The sequence below is a fragment of the Epinephelus lanceolatus genome, chromosome 2 (assembly GCF_041903045.1).
Source record: "Epinephelus lanceolatus isolate andai-2023 chromosome 2, ASM4190304v1, whole genome shotgun sequence".
NCBI lineage: Eukaryota > Metazoa > Chordata > Actinopteri > Perciformes > Serranidae > Epinephelus > Epinephelus lanceolatus.
Window position 1 is genome coordinate 24,015,652 of NC_135735.1, and position 16,165 is coordinate 24,031,816.

At 40.9% G+C, this 16,165-nt stretch overlaps 1 protein-coding gene across 2 annotated transcripts in view; it reads right to left on the reverse strand.

Annotated features, from left to right (window-relative positions):
• Positions 1-4,211: 4,211 nt before the first annotated feature.
• Positions 4,212-16,165, reverse strand: part of sbf2 (SET binding factor 2) — a 126,964-nt gene continuing 115,010 nt past the window's right edge. For both annotated transcript variants that reach the window (XM_033619623.2, XM_033619617.2), the window contains 9 exons: positions 15,284-15,469; positions 14,064-14,190; positions 12,263-12,390; positions 10,063-10,287; positions 9,853-9,960; positions 9,521-9,714; positions 7,406-7,493; positions 7,184-7,315; positions 4,212-5,632 (listed from right to left, as the gene is read on the reverse strand). In XM_033619623.2, coding sequence (XP_033475514.1) covers positions 5,534-5,632; positions 7,184-7,315; positions 7,406-7,493; positions 9,521-9,714; positions 9,853-9,960; positions 10,063-10,287; positions 12,263-12,390; positions 14,064-14,190; positions 15,284-15,469 — 1,287 coding nt within the window. In that variant the 3' untranslated portion in view covers positions 4,212-5,533. The remainder of the gene's footprint in view (positions 5,633-7,183; positions 7,316-7,405; positions 7,494-9,520; positions 9,715-9,852; positions 9,961-10,062; positions 10,288-12,262; positions 12,391-14,063; positions 14,191-15,283; positions 15,470-16,165) is intronic.

The following is a 16,165-nucleotide window of genomic DNA, read 5'->3' on the forward strand; positions in this document are numbered from 1 at the left end:
AGGGAAGACTCTCTGGAATCTGGCAATATAAGAACCATGATGCTGGGACATTCTGTCACTTCACAGTTGTCCAAAACATGTGGTTTGTGCCAGGTGGACGTGTTTGCCAGTATTTTTTCAATATTGCAAGAAATTCCATTGACTCATTCACAAGTCAAAAATGTGTTTTATCTGAAAGAAACATGCAATATTTACATCTAAGACCATAAAAAAATAGTCAACCAAGTGCAATGATGTCCTCCAAGATAATATTTGCCACTTTGCAGTAAAAAAACATTTTGGGCATTGGGGGGGCACGTGTGCCCCTCAATGTATATGGTGACTACAGCCCTGTCATGCATGCATAATTAGGCTACAGTTGTCTGGGTGCGCAAAGGTGAAGTGGCTGGTCTTGTCATACAAAGTTTGATGGAGTGTCAACTGGACAATATGGAGATATTTGCATCTTGAAAGCCGGACTACAAATGTGGATAGACAGGGAGAAACACATGCAAGCCTAAGACGTGGTAAGATACGATATTCCTCACTATATGAAGTGACTGATAACAAGATCTGTATAATGGATTGTAAAGAAATTCGTCAGGTTTTTATTTTGTAGACAATTAATCTCTATTTACAGCGTGATGGGATGACAGCACAATGATGTGTGTGTTATCACTGGAAAACTCTGCTCCTGCGCTTTCATGTGATATGCTATGATATGGTCTCCTATGTCCGAATTTCATGTTCATTGGTCAGTCTGAACTAGTCAGTCTGCGTCGTTCGGGCCCATCGATTTTAGATCCACTCATTACTAAAAGTGTATGTCATTTAAAACTAAAGTAATGGTCAAAGTTGTCGCATCACAAATTCAAGGTGTGCTGACGGAATCATGTGGTCACCTCATGCATTGAGTAACATTACAAGTTACCTTAAAAGTTGCCAGCAGTCAGTCCAGTGAATTATATGATTTTTTCTCAGACTCCAGCTGCTGTCAGAGGCAGCAAAACATCCTTTCATTTTATAGTTACAGTCTATGAATAAAACTCTCCATAATATGAACAGTGGTTACATGAGCCTCAAAACCAGCCACAACCCTGAGCAGAGTGACCGTCCTCTACTGACCAGTCAACAGACTGCAGTGTTCACAGCTCCACCTTTTAGTACCAGTAATTTGCCCACATGGATGGTTTTACCCAAGTGAGCCCAAGATAAGATGCTCATTTTGGGCCCATACCCACTTGGTGCCCAGGTAGCCGTAGCATAACCCGTGTGGAGCCCACTTGGGTAAACCCATCCATGTGGGCAGGTGGCACAGGGCCATTATGAAACCCATGGACAAGCCCATATAGGGCCCATATTTTTGAGTCATTTACTAACCACATGGGGCCCAGATACAAATGTTGAGTGGGTGGTTTGTGGACTCCAGCTGAATCGTTTTTGTGCCAGGCTGTGAATATGTTTATTTATGCTGTGAAACCGGGCATTTTAACATGGGGGTCCATTTTTTGTCACTTCGTGTTGGTTTCATTTTCCAGCCCTGGATGCTGCCACTTGATTTTGACGTGATAAACAACGTGTGAGGGCACGTTAATCTGAGTATGCTTGGCTGCATGTAAACACTTATATGTGTGGAATATTCATTTTTATTAGTCATGTAAACAGCTTAATAGCAATATTGTCTTTTTTGGAATAAGGGGAAAAAGTGGAATATTTTGTGGACGTAAACAAAGTCAGTGTAGAGACGCTCTTATTTCTGATGTACTGAACATGTAAACAGCCTTGTCTCTGTGCAGTGCATTTCGTCATTGTATATTCTGGGAAAAATAATTAAATTAAATTAAATATAATATAATATTTGAACATATATTACCATTTTAACGGCTATAGGTAGGAACATTAAGTAACGATAGAGGATGGGATCCTGGCAAAATGACATGTGGTTATAATGTTATGTGCTTTTTGGGTTTCAGATAATCATCTACATAATCACAAAAAATTAAGCACCTGTACAACATTGTGCTACTCATTATTTTTCTCTATGAAATACTAAAGCTCTGAATTATAGGGACAGGTTAAAGCACTCACCCTACTCACGGGCTTTCTCCACCATTTCTTGTCTGTTCGCCATCATTGCTTCTGCTAACATCCCATGGACTTGTGAGTACAAACTTATAAGTGTGTTTTATTTTGGTAGCTTGCACTGTGGTGAAGCAGCCATTTGTTTTAGCCCATTCGCTCCCAGGCTAGGACTGCATTGTTTGTTAAATCACATTGTGTTTTCAATTCAATTACTGTACAGCGCATGTTTGAGTGTGGTACTGTAAGCTTAAAGTTTTTTTCCAGACTTAATTTATAGGGTCATTCTTGATAAATTGAGTGTAAATTGCCCACAGCATGCCTTTAGTGGAGATGCTTTTGGCCCACAATGGGACCCACTCTGCTTATTGTAGGCAGTGGCTCCACATCATGGGCCTCGAAAGGGCATGGTTGCTGCTTTTTAGATGTGTGATACAAATCATATAATCAGTCTTAAATATTGTTACAACACGGCTCAAAGGCTGCAACAAACGGGACACCAGACGAGTGTACAAAAGCGTAAAAGCAGCTGTGCCCTCGAGGGAGGAGAGCGTCTGTTGGAAGGTCACCAGCTTTCACACCAGGCCCAGGTGTGGCTCATGAGGTTAATGACGACCCTCTGCCTTGATGACAACAAGCAGGCAGGAAAACAGGCACACCTAGTAGAGCGGAGGGGGCGTCGCAATATGACTTGCAGTAGCTTCATGTCACCCAGCTACAGTAAAATGCTATTTTTATTTTTTATTCTTTTATTGCCTTTATGATAGAGCAGCTGGAGACAGGAAAGAGACAGGAAATGGGACAGAGAGAGGGCATGATGTGCTTCAAAGGGCCATGAGTCAGATGTGAACCTGTGTCACTGCTTAAATGTCAACCTATATGGGGCACACACATATAGCCCAGTGAGCTCCAGGTAACCCCATAAAAACCTGTTTATATGTTAAATTATGACACCACGTTGCACCTCCTTAACAACAAAACGCATATTGTGTGATTTAGATATTTTGATGTATTTGCCCACAGTGCCAGTCAGCTAGAGTGTTTATCCATTTCTGTAAGGTCACTGAAAGTCAATAAGCAGACCCCTGGAACTTGCTTTCTTTTAATTTTTGGTTGCTTATCAATAATGCAATTCGTGCACAGACTGATCAACACATAACTATTATGTAACTTTGACAACAATGCATGCAGACCTTAAGTCCAATAAGATGAATTACACAACTCATGCAACTTTTATGAGATTCTTTCACTGTACTCTGAACAAAACGGTAAACTAAACACTTTTGTTTTAGCTCCTATTTTGTCACGTTTAAGTAAGACGTAAACCTTTTTATCTACACTACAAAGACTTTTTCCCTCAAAGTTTGTTCACAGATTTGTTAAAATCTGTGTTAGTGAGCACCTCTCCTTTTGAAAGACCATCCATCCAGCTGACAGGTGTGGCAGATCAAGATGCTGATTAACCAGCATTATTACTACACAGGTGTGCCTCGGGATGGTCACAATAAACTCCACTCTAAAATGTGTAGTTTGATCACACAATGCCACAGATATTGCAAGTTCTGGTGGAGTGTGCCACTGGCATGCCGACTGCAAGAACACAGATAATATGGATTTTAACAAATTTGTGATTTGTATGCATAAAAAAGTCATAGATCTTAAACAAAAAATGGTGGCAAATACAAAAGTGTTGCATTTATATCTTTGTTCGGTGTACGTAAATAAATAGATATCAATGAATTCCCAAGAAATAATTACACATTTCTAACACACATTGTATTTTAGGGTTTCTGCAGGTATCAGACAGTTAAATTGAATGCTTTTTAAGATCCGTTCAAGACACTTTTAACCAAACTTGGGACAGATTTTTGGACAACTTATGTTTTATATATCTAAGAATCGCAGGTAAGCATTGCAGGCAAGTAGTATATATGTGGTCTTGTGCAGAGGGAAGTGTTATGTAGGAATATGGTTATTAGGGTGAGTTAAATCAATCTCCATTTTGCACACTTCTGTACATGCACTGTACTAAAAGTTTAAACACAGGGCTTTTACTTGCAGCAGGGTATTTTAACATTGTAGTATATTTCTACACAATAAATGAGCAAACCCTTTGATACTCGCTCAGTTAAACAAGAACACAAACAAACGGGTAGTTTCAAGTATGTTTGGTTTATTTCCAAAAAGTTAGTGTCACCACAAAACATGGTACGAAGATACAGTAACAAAAAAAGCTTTTGACATCTTTGAGTAGTTTCATTTGCATTTATTTTTTCTTTAATGAAACTGTATCGGTTGCACAAACGGAACAGACGAGACGAGGATCTCTGAAAACCACAATGTCCTACATGATATATTTGTTTACTTCTTTAAAAGCCCTTAAAAGACACAGAGCCTGCCTGGACAATCTGAACGGACAAAGAAAACAGTCTCCGTTTCATTTTTAAGAACGAGGTTTCATCACAAACAAACAGGGAACAGGCCACTCAGGTTTTTGCACCAGTGACAACACATTTAAAAAAGAGACTTGTTGGTCACATTAGAATTAAGGTTAGAAAAGTATACTTATGTTCAGTACATCATACAGTATATAAAATGAAATGTCACACAGGTATTTACAACAAAAAAAGAAAACATGAAGCCACCACACGTACACAGTTACACTTTTAATAAAAAATAATAATTTACATTACATGAGACACGTGTGTTATCCAGAAGTCAATAAAACATTCAACAAAATAGAGAAACGTCACGTATTTAAATAGAAAAAATGTCAGGTAACTCTTTTGAACTCACTGTGCAAATTCTTTTCAATGACTCTGTCTTGATGAAACGTATGTACACTGTAAAGTAATGCCTGTAGCCTCGCTGTCTGCATCTGTTAGAAAATCTATATTTGATAAGGAGTGCATACTTAGGAGCTAAGTGCAAACAAATTGCTTTTTCATGTTGTGCATTAAAATCTCTGAGTTTTTGGCAGTTCATACGTTTCTTTAAGCAGCAATAACCTTTTCCTCGTAGTAAAATATCTGATAGAAATGATTTTATAGGCTATTTTCTAAATTTTTTAAGTCTAAAATTGAACCCACAGTTTGAATGGCCAGTGATATTGCTTCGATCTATTTACAGCTTAAGTAGGATAGCATTTCCTTGGTAGTGCAGTCCCCTAAAACATCAGCTTATCTTCACTTCATCCTCGTCGGAGGCACGGAGGAGGGAGCTGACAGCAGAGACCAACATGTTCGACCGACTCCAACTGAAGCGGAGTGACGACAGCCCGACCAGCTGCTAGGCTGCGACTAGGCAGAGAGGTGGACGGTCCTCCGCTACCAGGCACTTTGTTCACTGTGGTCCCCGAATTAAAGACATCTGGAAGCTGACTCGAGCGGCTGTCTCGTCTCTGCTCTCAACCACCTGACGCGGCCTCTAATGGTCATGATGTTAACGTCAGCATTCAGGCTGCGAGGTTCGCTGCTCAGGCATCAGAGATGCAGTTCTGGATCTTGTCCATCCACACCTGAGCGCTGGGCGCGTCAGAAGCGCAGAAGTTGTAGACTCGCTTGCTGGTCTTCAGCTAGAGAGGTATCAGACAACAAAGGTTAAATGTGGACAGAAAGGAGAGAACAGAATGTGCAACAAAATGAAACACCAGACCAACATCTTGTTCTCCACACTGACAGAAAGGTTCATCTCTACTCGGAGATTTAAAATTCTTACAGATTTTGAAATCGGGTTGCACACATGCATATGGAGAAACTTCACAGATGTTCTTTCTAATCTCAAACATACACACTACAAGATTTGAAAATACTGGAACATTCCAAACTACAGGATATTATTATCATACCATCATGCATCACATGACCTCATGTAGCCAACAACAAGAACACAAGAACAACAACAAGAAGGCTCAACAAGTCTGGTCGAGGAAATGGTTGGGGAGATGCGGTCAACACGGGTTATCTCTTCAGCGAAAACTGGAGGTGAGATAATTACTGTCAGTTTTAATCTGTCAACAGTAGCTAACATTAACTTCAAGGGCCAGAATTTTGTCAAAACTGTCAGCTACTCTATACTGATACAACCATAATCATCCAGATTTTAAATCCTAAATATCAAACATGTTTGGAATGATCAGGGCAGCCATGATGAGTCTGTGAGCAGTTCAGGGGGTTTCAGTCTGGATCTGTAAACCCAAAACTCCTGTAGTCTGAGCCCGGCTTTATGTCCACCACATGTTTACATACATCTTTTCTCTGCTCTGCTATCTCTACACACCAGGTGTTTTTTTTTTGCAAGACAGCTTAATGTCTGAAAACTTCAAAGATGCAAGCTGACAATATCAATGTTTATTCAACTGTGCAATATCATTGGGCTATTTAAAGCATATTTCACTGCTGAAAAGATGGTCTTTTCATAAAACTGGGCTGTCTATGCTGTAGAAAGACGCAAATACTTTTGAAATTGTTGCTGCATGACCTGTGAAAACACCTCTTTGCTCAAGAGGGAGAAAACCTATTACTATCGAAATGGACAGTGCTACACTGGACCACACCGCAGTAACAGAATCTGATGAAAAAAGTGGGCAGAGCCTTCCTTTAATGTGAGTTCAACTGTTAAATCTGTCTACTTATTATATGTTGCTTTTTACTGTTTACTTAATTATATCTTGCTAATGCTTCTTGTTACTGCTCTATGCCCTTTGCAGCTGTAACACTGCAATTTTCCCCATGGTGGGACTATTAAAATTATCCTGTCTTTATAGGTATACACCAACATAACTTCTCTGCAGCCTGTAAGGCAGAAGGAAGGAAGTGACTGTTTCTCTTTAAAAAACCTCCGCCACAGTCTCAATAAGATGGTGTGCTGTGTACGGTAATTAAAACAAGTAACATACAGCCACAAATATCAGCCACCACATTCATATTGAGTTGTAAATGTGTTTTCAATGGGCTCGTGAAACACAGAAAATACCAGCAAAACAACTCTAACAACGTTTGAAATGTGGCTGCTGAGGAACACATGCTCCACTTCTGGGGCAAATATTTGTGAAGTGGCCCCACGAAACACAGGGACGTGACACAGCAGCTGCATCCAGTGGACATTTGGGTTAACTTGTACTCACGTCAAAGAAAGCCTTTTCACTGATGTGTTTGGGAGCTCCTATAGTGGGTGTGGCAATCATCACAGACTCCACCTCTGCCAGATCGATGTGGCCTCTGCAGTTTGTGTCCTCTCCGGTGTCGTAGTACCTCATCTGTGAAAACATGAATGTTAACCTGCAGTCCGTCACTCAGGTGAGGGTTCAGCGTTTCTTTAAACATGAATGTGGTGCAGCTCGGCTCACCTGGTGTTTCGTGATGTCCAATACAAACCAGCGAGGTTTCCAGCCTTTCAGCAGCGCTCCACGTTTATACAGGATCCCCTCGTATGACCTGAAGAACAACACACAGTCAGATCCAAGTGCATCTTGACTGGATGTCATGTCTCTACCTTTTGGATTGCAAAGGATGGTTAAAGCAGTCAGCTTTGAAAACTTTCCTAATTCTTTTTGACTCATTTTTCCTGTCCATGATCACAGTCAGATGAAGTTCATCCCAGTTGTTGCACAGAAAGCAAACGGACACAGTGGACAGCTCAAAGCCAGACTGTCATGTCTCTCCATATGTACTAGAACAACTCTAGTACTGTTTGTACTTTTGTTCCTGCTGTGTAAGGAGGCCAAAGATGCGTAGTTTTATTATTCTGTAATAGGAAAGTCCAGAATATTCTGATAGATACTCTGAGAGATTTCAACTCTCATAACTTTCTGAAATGGAACCAATTAACATGTAAAATCCCGTATTTAAAGGCCCCTGATTGTAAAAAGTGAGATTTCCATGTCTTTCTTATTACAAAGCAGGTATAGATGCTATAAAAATCCTGTGAAAGTATCCAAACGCTCAGTCCAAAGAGAAGTGCACACATTCTTAAACTGTGCCTTAAACAAGCCGTCAGGACTTCCCATGAAGTTGTGATGTCACAACGATTCAGACAGTTTCAAATTTGAAACATCAACATTTTAAATGGGTCCCTTTGTATTTCCTGTCAGCACGTTTTGCAGTGTATGTGAATGACATCAGCAATGCAATTCCAGTGAAACGGTCTCTACAGATAGAGAGTGCCATTACAGTCATTCCCCCGGCTGCAATGACAGTGCAGAGATGCCAAGAGTGCAGAAATGCTGAACAATCAGAAAAATGGAGCGTGAATACAGGTATATTGCTCATATGAGGACATCACATTTTGGGTCTACTGCACCTTCTACTTCATTCTACCTAACACAGACCTGTTGTCCTCCTTCGTGGACACTTTTTTATGCCATCTAGTGGTAGTGAGAGCACAATACACTAATCCATGTAAAAACAAGACGGCAGCCATCTCTGCCAAGTCAGTATGCGGCCAATCCCGACACGAAAGAGGACAAGCTCTAAAACCTGATCACAGTTTATGGTTGAAACTTGTTTATTTATGATTAATAATGTTTGTAGTTTGATATGGCAACAAAGCTGACCAATTTTAGCAACAGTAACAAACTAAGACGCTGTTACTTAGAAAGTACTCATTTGAAGACATTGGGACTTCATAATCGTCTCGTTTGAGGAGATTGGGACTTTATTATTGTTGACAATGTGTAGTTTTTTTTATACTTATCTGGTCCTACTGATCCCAAATAGCTGGGAGAAATTAAAAATGCATACCAAACAAAAGTTCAGGTCTCAGGAGGGTATGGGATCTTTAAATTATCATCAACAAACTGTCAAGAAAATTAAACACAGATAAATTTGAACTGAAAAAAAGAAGCAAAATATCGAGGTCATGAGGAACAATATCATAGCTGTGCTGCAGGAGAGTTAACATGGTTGCTGTGACTCAGGAGGTTGAGTGGGTTGTGCACCAGTCGTAAGAATGGTGGTTCAATCTCCAGTCTGCAGTATCCTTGGTCCCAAGATACTGAACCTGAAAATGATCGCGATGGCTGTTGGTGTGTGAGTGCGTGTGAATGGGTTTACATAATTAAATATTTTATAGAAATTGGAATAATTTAAATGATTATTTATATGATTTATGGATAAGATGATAGTGGCTCTATGCCTCAAAATATGTATTGAATGTTAAGTGTTTCTGATGCACTTCATCTGTTAAAACTTTTGTCTGTCAAAACATTCCACAACTGTCCAACTCAGAGAGGAAAATATCCAGATATTAGAGCCAAGAGACTGTACTTTAACCTCGCAGTAATTGTAAAATTACACACCCCGAGTTTAACAGAGTACAGAAAATCCTCACAAACATGACACACACACACATTCCACAGCGCTGACTCATCCTCCAAAACTGGACAGGCCCCTCGGCAGCAGTTTCAAGGGAATCAAATGTGGACTTCTTATTTGTTCCGGCACTCAGGAAGTTCACGACCCACCTGTTCTCCTCGCTCTTGGGGGTGAACTGGTTGTATAGTGTCGCGGCGCGGCGGTTGATTCCGTTGGCTGCGGCAGTACTGCGGTCTTCGCCCAACCCACTGTCTGGCAGGTGCAGCATGGAGCGCCGCTGGAAGGCCTGCAGGCTGGACGTGGGAATGAGGCCTGAGATGGACACCGCCGACTGTTTACGTAGCTGCAACACACATGAAATAACAAAAGTATGAGTGGGAAAAGGACAGTTTTACACAATTTAACAAGTGAGATTTGAAGTATCTGACTATTCCTGGTATTTTTTAATACAGCATGTCATCATTAATCTTCCAACACGCACATTTCCTTCTTGTGCAAGGTCTTCCTGAACGCTGATTCGGACTCTCTCCAGAGTTGTCTGCCATTTCTCAGAGGCCTGGTTCAGCTCACCCTCCAGCCTGCTGACATCCTGCAGCAACAACAACAGCCAAGAAAGACAACAAATATGACATGTGATACGAGAACAAACAAGTCAAAACCTGAGGTCAGAGTTTTGGGAAGAAACTCTTACATGGAGGAGTTTGGTGAGGGCGTCAGGCTGGGCGCGGCCCACGCTGCTGTAACACGGCCACACGATCCTCCTCTTACTGTTGGAGAGGGAGTCTACCTCCTCTGAGCTCTCTGACCTCGCAGCCATCATCCTCCAGTCGTAACACGGCCCCGTGGACAGAGACTCATCTGTGAAGTAGTCCCATTTATTCAGACTGGGGATGCTGATTGAAGGCTTCAGGGTCACCTACAAAACACAAACGCTTCAGTGAGAATCAGATAAAATCTTATTGTGTCCATTATGTAAAATACTGTGGGGAAAATGGGGAAAATAATACGCAGTTTCATGTCTTGATGAGGACAATCAAAATGTCAATAACTTGTAATGGTAAAATAACTGTGTACGGGGTATTTTCAACAAGCTTAATCTGCTCTTTAAACCCTGCAGAGAACATCTTGTTACGTCTCAGTTATGCACAGACGGTATGAGCGGATGTGGAATCATGATGAGGTAATGTTTGTATCTTTTATACTCCAAGCAGGTTTCTCCTGGCGCCAAACAGATAGTCTCCGTAACTGTCTGAGACGGTGTATCAAAAACTCACGTACACAGCATGATATATCTCCATTTTCTCCACCTATCCATGTCAGTGCAGTTAAAAAATGTTGGATGTGCATGGACAGGTGAAAACCTACCACATGGGACCCCGTGTCTGAAGACATGACATCATACAGGCATGTATGAGCATCACATTGGCTGTGCAGTCAAGCGTGAATCAAGCATGAGTCAGCAGTGTCGCTGGCTGCACATGATGATCAGATAATATTCTGTGATATTATTGGATTAGAATTACAATGCATTAATGCGTGACCATGATTTTGCAGGTGTTAGAGGTACATTTTAACGACCTTGTACACTGCTGGGTAGCTAAATATGTGATGATATATATATTTTGCATTAATAATCTATTAAGTAACTTGTAAAGAAAGCTATCAAATAAATGTAGTTGAGTAAAAAGTACAATATTTGCCTTTGAATGTAGTGGAGTAGAAGTGTAGAGGAGCATAATAAAAATGATACCTCAAAGTACAGTAATTTAGTTAATGTAAATCTATCACCAACACCTGAGGTAAACAACATAAGTAGCCATAGAATATTTTTGTTTAATCAAGATCCAGTGTGTAGGATTTAGGAGCATCTATTGGCAGAAACTGAATATAATATTCATAATTATGAATGTGTATTTCCATTAGTTTATAATCATCAAAAAGTAGGGCTGCCTCTGACTAAGAATTATCCTAGTCGACCAATAGTCGTCATTTAGGGCCAACACAATGGTTTGAGTTCAAGGCGTGATAAAGAATAGTATCAGTAACATTGTTAACACTGTGCTACATTACAGAGAAATACAAAACTGTACTAATGAACCTTCATTAATATAGGCCTATATTTTATCTACAAGTGCACGTCACACACTGAGCGAGCTGCCTGTTAATGACGCTGTCAGCAAAGCAGCAATGATTGTGCTAAGTGGCTAATGGGCATGTAGCTACTTCCATGATTCAGATGATACGTCATGTTTGTAGTCGACCAATGAAGATGAGTTTACATATCAACTTGGGTTCGTCCTTCACCTTCTCAAAATGATCCCACACTTTGTATTTCCTGCTCGACATGTTATTAACTTGTGGAATAACCTCAGGTACTAGCCCTGGAAATTAACCTGACTCCTGTCTGACTGCTGAGCGTGGACACTTCCTGTGTCTGTCCTTTCAAATTAAATTCCCACATGGTGTTCTAAAGTAAATATTAATACGTTATTATGTTCAGAATCACAGTTAAAACCATTACTGTGCATGTTCTCTGTCAGCTGACTTTATTTTTTTTCTGGCTGACTGGCTTTATATAGTAAGAGTACACTTTTTGTTTATAATATATACAACAGTACAAGAGAGTTCAACCACACTATCACGCCTCAGTGCGGGAACTGCATGTCTTTGGATTGTGGGAGGAAGCCGGAGTACCAAGAGAAAACCCACGCTGACACGGGGAGACCATGCAAACTTCTACATTTTTAGTTTTTTTTATATAAATGACAAGACAAGAAAGTTCAACCACACCATCACTCCTCAGTGTGGGAGCTGCATGAATCAGTTGTAGCTGTCGGATGCTCAGGGAGCTCTGTTACATAACGAACAGAGAGGCAGACAGAGACACTCACATCGCTCTCTGAGGGGCTGTACAGATAGTTGAAGAAGATGGGACTCCTCCTGTGCATCCTGTTGATGCACTCCCAGATACAGATTCCTCTCCGGGCCTGTTTATCACCTTTGTCCTCAAACAACGTGCCTGTGAAAAAACACAAGGGAGAAGCTGTTGAGCACATGGGCCAATTAATCTCACAGATTGTTTAGGCTGATGCAACACTGGTCGTAAAAGATGTAATTCAACAAAAGAGTTTATGTGCTATATTACAAGGTATGAGAGAAGGTTTTGGCTGGCTACGTTCATCAGTGAAGATTACACGCATTCATTAAAATGTATCTTCAAGCATAAACAAAAACCATGACAACTCACCTCATAATTAAAAGATACACTATACAGGATTTCACTTTAGGGCCAGTTAGCAGCACTTGCCCAAGTCTATGTAAAGTATTGAAAGATATACTGTAATGGAATTTCCTAAAAAGAAAAATGTATAGATTCATACAGATGCAATCCCTCTCAATCATCACCAATGACCCAACAGAAGTGTGTGGAGGTGTATTTTTCTGCACATTCTGCCCTCTGCGTGTATTTTCTTATTTTCAGTGTTTGGGATGTTTATGGCCCGTCCCCCCACAGTGCTCGGGTGAAGTCGGGTCTTTATAAAAAGGTAGCGACCAGGTGCCAGACTGTAAGTAGCAGGCATCCAAGAGAGACAGTGAGTATCTTTACACCTGTGACCCACTGCATAGTATAGCTTCAACTTAAATCAAATATAAGTAAGACAATATTTGTTGACTATCTTCACATTAAATTCCAACATAATTTAGTGTGTAACGTCAAACCACAGAAGCAACCCTTTCTCACAGCTGTGTCTTGTGCCCTAAGGTTGCATCTTTTTGGTCCAATGTCTCAAACAGCATCTCAGAAATAGGAACCTTTATTAATCATTCTGGGTGTATCTGAAGTATTAAAACAACTCTCTAACCTCTACTGTTTCATTACAGCAAAAAAGCTATTACTATGGTCATGGAAAGAAACAACAGTTCCAACCTACAATATGTGGCTACATGACCTAACCAGCGCACTACACTTGGAAAGGTTAAGATACGTCTTAAAGGGCAGACTCCAACAATATATCACAATCTGGCAACCTCTCGTATCACACCTCGCACAAAGTGCAGTTCCTAAACCACTCTTGTACAGTATCCTATTCTGACTATGAGTTTCTGAGTGAGACAAGGGAAAAGGATAAGGGAATAGAGGGGGTTAAAGAAGTCCTGTATCTAGACTGTTAAATGTACCCTTTATTTACTTCCCACGCATTTAATACACCCATGTTTTGTCTTGTTTACATGTTTTGTTCATGTTCTGCTACATCTGTGAGCTTATCATTTCAAAACTGTTTCATTCAAATGAACACTGTCACTACAACATGATATATGTAATTTCATTTTTGGCTCAATAAAAACACTTTAATAATGTATTTTACCACATAGGTGTATAATTTATGTTTTGGGAGATCTAGCGACTGTCGCTACACATTTAAAATCTGGTGCAACAAGCAGGACCATTGAAGACGTCTGATTCTGCTTCTGTGAAGAAATTCATGTGTTGCAGTTCTGGGAACTCTTGTATTTATTAATTTTGCTCCTTACATGGAGATCGTATTAATTTTGCTGCAGTAATCTTTGTTAAAACGTGCCCGCTTATATTAAAGTAACACAGCCAACTGTAATGCAGCATTTCCTCAGTGAAAAAAACAGATAATATTAAAAAAACAACCCCCTCTGGTTTAAACTGTAAAGGACACTGACCATGTTCCAAGCGCTCATAGTCTGAGTCCAACAGGAAGTTCTTGAAGCGGTTAGAGATGTGATGATAGGCCAGGAACTTCAGATAATACTGATTAAACTCAAACTCCAGAGGATGTTGCTCCAAAATCTGCAAAGACGTGAAAAGATGGATAAAGATTAGACTTAAGAGACAGAGAGTGAAGGTCAGTGTGTGTGTGTGTGTGTGTGTGTGTGTGTGTGTGTGTGTGACAGCTGGAACGTGTCCTCCTGTTGTGGCTTCACATCCCTGCGGTGCATAAATGACCAATTAGAAACAGGAAACAGTGTCTCCTGTCCTCGTAGGAGGGGGGCAAAGGTCAGTGATATCATCCCTGCCAGACACAATCCACATTGAGCCAGCAGGACTGCAGCTCCATTGTTCCCATTCAGGGCTGTGAGGTGGCCAACGGGAGAAAAGTGTTGAATATTTGAGGCCACCTGGGTCTACTGGCAAAAACAACAGCTGTTTTGGAGATGAGGCACTTCTATTTTCAGCCCTTGTCCGAATCCCCTTTCCCCTCCGTGTTTACAGCTCTCCAGACCCCAGGACCCCCGCCAAACTGTCTTAGCTGCCAGGCCTACAGTTTCAAAAGACAAATGCAGAAACTATGTGTTGATGTAAGTGTATGGGAGTGGATCTGTGTGACCCCAGGAGACACAAAAAGCACGACATCCTCTAAAGTTAGCATTTCAGAGCGGACACAGCTCCCTGGATCTCAGCTGTATGAGCTTCATTCTTAACTCCCCTCCCCTGAAATCCTCAAGTACAACTGACCTTCCTAGAGACTCTCAATCCCCCAAACTGCAATTTTCCACATGCAGCTCTAAACACGCACTGAAATGTGAAGGGATGCTGAAACACGCGAGCACAGGCAGCTCAGTGCTGATCACTGGGTTCATGCACCATCTGGGCAGCAGCCTCCCTGCAGTCTCCCTGGTGCAATACGCTGTTGAAATTACACACACGGTGTTGGGAATGCAAGTGCAAAACTAAACCAAATGTATAGATAATGACAGCTGAATCCCCCCCCCCCCACCCCCCTCACCTCCCTCACCTGTATGCATTTGAGGAATGTGATGAGCTCATGTATACGGTATGAATGGTGTTGAGTCATCTGGGCTGAAGTGGAGATAAGTCACGTAGCAGAGGCAGGGGATGCTTGACTGTGTGGAGAACATGCGGTTGTGAATGAAAACCTCACCTGGTGCACACAGTCCAGGAACTGCAAGAAGATGGGTGTGAAGCCGCCCCCCTGGCTGCTGGGACTCAGGTTGCTCCGCTGGCTGAACTTGTGGCCAAAGGACAGCCACTCTTTCTCCAGCAACACCTGGAAACCCTCCAGAGTGCGGTAGAAAGGATCGCTCAGCAGCTGCACCAAAGACACCACCTACAGGTAGAAAGAGAAAAGGTGAGGGTGAAATATGAGAAAGGGACGAGTCAAAGATAAGACTTACCTGCAGTATTAACAATCATCCATTAACTGGAAAAATATAATTCTGTGTGTTTCTCCTGGATCATGGTGTGTTTGGTCCTGTTATAGCGTACTTAAAAAAAATTCCCGAGGTACACTATCAAAGTTTGGTTAATATGAAAATACATACTGCTCCAGGAAAATACGCTTCATATTGTTCTGGAATTGTATTTCATAGAAACATTGACCTATGTTTTGAGAGATGCCGTCGTGTGTGTGCTGTAAAACGATACACTGTGCAACACATTTGCTCTGTGAACTGCCCACATCTGTAATGTCTTCACTGCAGCCAAAGTGTAACCTGTTTAAAGATAGAATAACTGGAATGTGTTTGAGCCTGTGACAACGTCTAGTTTGATGTTGTATTTGAATTTTTCTGATGGATAATTTCTGATTATATGAATCTTGGATGGATTTTTTTGAGGTCAAGACCAACACTAACATTTGAAAGTTTAAACATTTTTACACTGATATGATTCTATCTGACATAAATAATCATTTCTAAGTGGCTAGTTAAGAATTGTGACTATAATGAGTGGATTTTACAGTTGAAAAATAAACGTGTTAAAGCTCTCTGACAGACAAACTAATGGTTTCTAATGACCTCCAACA